The sequence below is a fragment of the Tupaia chinensis genome, unplaced genomic scaffold (genome assembly GCF_000334495.1).
Source record: "Tupaia chinensis unplaced genomic scaffold, TupChi_1.0 Scaffold000315_1, whole genome shotgun sequence".
Lineage (NCBI taxonomy): Eukaryota > Metazoa > Chordata > Mammalia > Scandentia > Tupaiidae > Tupaia > Tupaia belangeri.
The window spans coordinates 1,255,708-1,261,845 of record NW_006159808.1 but is presented as its reverse complement, the minus strand read 5'-3'; the positions used below and the strand labels follow the sequence as shown (position 1 = coordinate 1,261,845).

The window sequence follows — 6,138 nt, the reverse complement described above, 5'->3', positions numbered from 1 at the left end:
TGTGTGTGTGTGTGTGTGTGTCTGGTCAAATTAAAATAAATGAATGAATAAATAAAATAACTCTTTTAAAAATCACACTGTATCCTATACATGTGTAGAATGTCATTTAAGATTATAATAAAAATCCATAAAAGTAATTAATAAAAATAAAGGGAAAGCTATGTCAGGTGCATTAGAGTCAATTAACAAATGTGCTTTCCTCAGCCCCCTGCCCCCCGCACACACACATTCTTTAGGAGAGAAAGAGTGAAAGGGAGAGAAGAAGTAGGTATTCTGATAGGGGCTCACCGTGTTACGATCCTCCTGCCCCAGCCTCTCAATTAGGCAGGATTGCTGGTGCTCCCAGCGTGTTCAGGTTGGCCTGGGAATTGAACTTGTGTCTCCCATGCGGCTTCCACACTCCCAGACAGCAGTGCTATCTGTGCACCACTGTGGCTCTGCCCTATGTGTATTTTTTAAGCAGTGTCCCTCGGAAGGTGAGTGTCTCTTGAATGTGCAAGGCGTTGTGCTAACAGCAAGTACATGACCTGTATGCTGGTTTTATCTGCATGGTTCAGAATTTGCTGACAAATTTTAATGTAAAATAATGGCTTATTGATTTTAATTGAAATATCTTCTAAATGAAAACAAAATCTTATTTCTAGATTGAGTGGTATTTGGCCTCTCTTTTCTGTCCTTGTAAATGCAGTCTGAGAAATTAATAATGCTATGTCGTCTTTGTCCCAGATGTGTGTGTGTGTGGCTCTGTCTCCATGCGAGATCTTACTTCCTTCTTCTCTTTGTCTAATAGAAAATCCGGGAGCTAGAAACCTCACTGCGTGGAGCTCAGGAGAGTGCTAGACACAAGGAAGGCACGATTATAAAAATGCAGAAAGAGCTCGAGATGACTAACGACAAAGTAACGAAACTTCAAGCCGAAGTCAATGAATCACATAAGTACCTCAAAAAAACAAAAGAAACAATCCAAGAACTTGAGGTAACTGGGATTCACTTTACAGTAAAAATGGTTTTGTTTTTCAACCCGTTGAATGCGGCACTAATTTCGTTCTCCATTCCCCCGTTGTCACTGCAGCTCTGTGATCTGTATATGTCTGAATATTCAAGCTTTGAAAAAAATGAAGTGATTTAACTTAGAAACGAAATGCAAGACCATAGTTTTATGTAAAATATTTTATCATGCTAGAAAAATAATTTTTGAAATACATGAATGTTCTTCATAGTTTAAAATATATTTTTTTCATTTTCAAAAACAAAGTTACTTCTTATCTAAATCTGTAACACTGTTAGATAAGTGCATATACGAATGTGTTTCCTATGCACTGCCCCCGTCACTGAGCCAGGCAGCCTCGTGGTCTGGACCGGCGTTAGACGAGTCACCTCGTTTATCACACCTACCCCTGCCTTTGGTTCCACTCCAGCCACTTCACACACCTCTGCTGCTCGAGTCTGGTTCTGAGAGGCATCACAGTCTGCCGCCCCCTCCAGTGCCTCTTCCCTGAGTTAGAGTTAGGAGCGAGTCAAGGGTGCCTGCTCTTTTCATTAACCTCGTTCTAAAAATTTGGGTGCATTCAATGAGACAGTAGCAGAGAGGCAAGAGAAAATAATGTTCATCTTTTTATTTTTGTACACAATTATTGGTAGATCTAGAAACCAAGAAATCTAACTGCAAGGTTGTAGAACTTTGAAAGTAACTTTTTTCATATTATAAAACAGATCAGTGATCACATTTTTTATTTATTCAAGACATTTGCTGAGCCCAGCTGTGTCCATCACTGTCCCACTGACAGATGCAGTGAAAAAAGGCAGCGTCTGTGCCAGCAGGAAGACAGAAAATAAATGACCTTAACATGTAAAATGTAAATGGGGGTGTTACACAGATCCAGGGGTACGTCACATGTTGACAAGTACAAGGGAAAAAGAAAAAATTAAACCAGGCAAGGCTAACATGGGCCTGTGTGGGGAAAGAGAGTTCACCTTATCAGAGGAATAAAGGAGAGTCACACCGAGATCAGATGATCCGAAGAAGGTGGTAGGGTGAACTGTGTAACCAAGGGAGAGTCTTCAGGCACAGAAAACAGAAAATGCACAGATCCTGGAAGAGAAATATTCTAGACATGTTTGAGAAGCAGCAAGAAAGCCAGTGTCCCCAGGGCACCCCAGCCTCTCTTACTGCTGAAAACTTACACGCACTGACAAACAAAACAGAAAGAAATGTGATTATCTCTAATTATATATTAGCTCTGATCATACTTCAGTTCAAACGTCTAGTTATTATCAGTCAGTTAAAATGGATTCATTTCCTGGTTTTCCTAATTTGGGGAGTGGTGGTTACCATTTTAAAACATTCTTAACCAGAGCAAAAGTAGCTAACCACTATTTAAAACTGGAAAAATTGAAACTGTCCTAATCATTTTTTAAATTTTTCTTTTCTCTAGGGCAAAATTGCTTTAGGAGCTAAGCCCTATAAAGAAGAAATTGAAGATCTCAAAATGAAGCTGGTGAAAGCAGACCTCGAGAGGATGCAGGATACCAAAGGATTTGAAAAGGAGTATGTCTTTGACTTAATTGAACACAGCTTTAATGACTAAATCTCCTTCATAAACTATATAAATTTCTTTGCATTAGTTAGCTTTTTAAAATTTAAAAAATATTGTTAATTTTCATTAAAAAAAAGGAAACGTTCTCAGATTTTAAACTTGCATTACATATGCAGAGTTAGAGAGATTTTTGCTATAGGGTATGTGCGCATGCCAGAGAGACGGAAAGGAAGAAATCACCCCCCAGGGGGATGACCATGCCCCAATCCCTTCTCCATTCTCTTCTTGGGATTTTGGGCACATGCGTGTACACGCACACGCACACCCACACACTCGTAGTATGAGTTTTGAGCTGCCAGCTCCAGGACTTGAACCATGGTAGACTCATAGGAATCCAACAAAGTAACTGTAATGCCATCTGCTGGTTCCCACATGCAACGTTTTAAACAATAAGCACAATTCTGATCAATTAGCACACTATGTCTTTGAATACTTCACATATAAACATCTTTAAAATGGCCTTTTATGCTTGAAAGTGAACACGAAGAACCCGTGAGTGTGTTTAGCAGTTTGACTAAGGTTTCAGTTGGTTCTCTCAATTTCACATGTCCTTCTTCTTGTGTTTTTGTATAAAGATTCTATTTCCTTTGACTGTATAGGTGCCTAAGGACAGAGACCATATGCTTTTTATTGATTCATTTATGGGTAGTATTACACATAACAGCATGCTTAAAGTTCTTTGTGGTGTAACATAGCAAGAGTATTAAACAAGGAGTCAAGAAACTGAATTAGAAATATGCCCCCATTTAAGGCACCTCCTGAAGCAAGCCTTTTGGTCTATCTGGTCCTTACACTCACAACCAATAAAAGGAGGTGTCTTAAGATACCTTCTGGTTCCTAACACTTTTCATGTTTCCTATAAATCTTAAATTATTTAATGATCTCTAATTCTGCCCAAAAGTAGTACCCTGTGAATCTTCATGGCTGTCTGACCAGCCATCAGTTGGTAAGATCTATTCGCTTTAGTGAGACATATACCCCGTATGTTCTTCACTACACAAAGGGTAGAATTAGCAGATACTTTATTGTCTGTAGAAAGGCAGAAAGGCTTGTAACTTACCAGTGCTGATTGATGCCTAAGTGCACAGCCGTAACTGCCTCTCACTCGGAAACCAGGATCAGAGCGGCTTCGGCTGTCACTGGGGCGCAGAGCTGCGGTCAGGATTTACTTTCCTGACACTAGAAACAGAGATGCCTTTGTTCTTTCATGTCTGGTAATTATTCCTTCGAGACATGTCTAGGAGCCTGCGGTAACAGCCCAATTGTGTTTTGTGGCATCTCCACATATAATTTTGTCTAATATCTTATTAAGAGCCACTGGGCTCCAGAAATTTTAATAGACCTAGTTTCTGAATGTCAAGAAAATGTACCAATTTTGCAAACACAGTACTTTTTTTTTTAAGAATTATTTATTTTATTTATTATTATTTTTGTTTCTAATTTGATCAGAGAGAGGGCAAGGGAAAATGAGAAAGCAAGCCACATCCAGGACTTGAACTATGATTGACCATGTGGGAGTCCAGAACCGTAACCACCATGCCACCTGCCAGCCGCAAAGAGAGTGTTTCTAATTAGATGGTGGTGTAGCGATAAAGTACATGATACCAGAGAGGTCTCACACAGGCTTCTCTCCTGCTCACAGATGTGATGTCAGTGTGATGTATTAGAAATTCTTGACAGTGGTTCTGTTCTTTCTTCCATAAAGAGTATTTGTTGCTGGACTTTTATGTGTTTTTATTGCTCTTGTTAGAATTGCTGCTGCAAAAGCCACTGTAGAACATCAGAAAGAAATGATCCGGGTACTGAGAGAAAACCTTAGAAGAAACCAACAAGCCCAAGATACCTCAAGTAAGTAGAAAATGTAGATGTTTTTAGATCTTTTCTATTTTACTTTTCAACCCCTTACAGACTTGGAAGACTGCTGCTATCTATGTGGAGTGAAGAGCAGCCGTAAGTGAGCCACTAATCTGTTTATGAAATGAAGTCACTAGGGTCACATTCATCTGTGTCATCTCCTTAGTATACTATAACCTCAGCTGTTAACCCAGTACATTGGGTCATCGGGAAAGGCATGACGCAGTTTTGTATAGAAAAACAGAAAAACGTGTCATGACTTTCCCAACAACCTAATAGATTCTTGAAAAATATAACTACTTTTGTAATAGCAAAATATAACTACTTTTGTAATATCAGGTCTTTATGAATTCTTTCAGTACTATAAAAAAGTGACTTACCTATCAAAGTAGAACTACCCTCCACAATAGAAGTCAAACTCACATCTTGATAGTTTTTGTTTGTTTGTTTGTCTTTGCCATGGAGCACCTTGCCAGAGAGACAGAGGGAAAGTGAGAAATCACCACCCAGGGGGGATGGTCACCCCACAATCCTTTCTCCATCATTCTCCTCTCTGGATTTTGGGCACATACACATACTCAGTGTGATTTTCATTCTACTGTGTCCAGGTCTTGAACCACAGTCAGTCATGTGGGAGTCCAGCACCTTAATCATCACGCCACCTGCTGGCCACCCATCTTACTAAATTTTAACTGTATGCAATTAATAAATTATAAATAAATAAAAATAAGTAAATACTGTTCTTAAAACTGAAAATACCTAGTTGATATTTATAGACAAAACTTTTTAAAATTTGTCTTAGAAATGCTTTTTAGATCTAATGGTCAAATTTCTGCATATAAATTCCTCACACGGTAGCTTTTCCCACACGTCGGTTGCTCACCTTTCATTTGAGAGGAAAATACTGACGAGTACTTGGCAGCTCTGTGTGGCAGACAAGCACTGAACCAAAAGTCAGGGCAGTTGTCACTCAGTGGCTGTGTTACATCACAGCACAGTACCTGCTTGCCTCCCACAGCAGATCACAAACACACACACACACACTCACACACACACTTACTTACCTCCAGGGGAGATGGCCAACCACAATCTCCTCTCCTCCATTACCCTCAGGATTTCGGGCACACACTCCTATGCACCCAGCATGAGTTTCAAGCCACTGGGTCTGGGACTTGAACTGCAGTTGACCATGTGAGAGTCCAGCAACATAACTACTACGCCCTCTGCTGGTTCCTTTTATTTTTTTAATTTGCTGTAGGCCACATGTGCTCGCTACAGAGAGACAGAGTGAGAAAGCAAGCTACCAGGTCTGGGACTCAAACCACAGTCAGCCATGTGGGAGTCTAGCACTCCAATCACCGTGCCACCTGCTGGCCTCCATCTACTTGTTTTTTGTTTGTTTGTTTGTTTGTTTTGTTTTTTTAAAGAGAGAGAGGGACCAGCAGGGGCCATGGTGGTTAAGATGCTGGATTTCCACATGGTTGACTGCAGTTCAAGTCCCAGACCTGTTGCTTTCTCACTTTCTCTCTCTGTCGTGTTCTCTTTCTCTCTCTTTCTCTCTTTTGCTTCCTCTCCCCCTCACCCTCTCTCTCTCTATCCCTTTCTGGTGAATTAAAAATAATAATAATTTTGGGGACCAGCAGTTAACGTAACGGCTATGTCGCTGGACTCCCACATAGTCGACCAC

At 40.2% G+C, this 6,138-nt stretch overlaps 1 protein-coding gene across 1 annotated transcript in view; it reads left to right on the top strand.

Annotated features, from left to right (window-relative positions):
• CENPE (centromere protein E) overlaps positions 1 to 6,138 on the top strand; it is an 83,764-nt gene that overhangs the window by 62,893 nt on the left and 14,733 nt on the right. Inside the window, exons 45-47 of the mRNA XM_006151156.3 lie at positions 791 to 976; positions 2,436 to 2,548; positions 4,348 to 4,445. Coding sequence (XP_006151218.1) covers positions 791 to 976; positions 2,436 to 2,548; positions 4,348 to 4,445 — 397 coding nt within the window. The remainder of the gene's footprint in view (positions 1 to 790; positions 977 to 2,435; positions 2,549 to 4,347; positions 4,446 to 6,138) is intronic.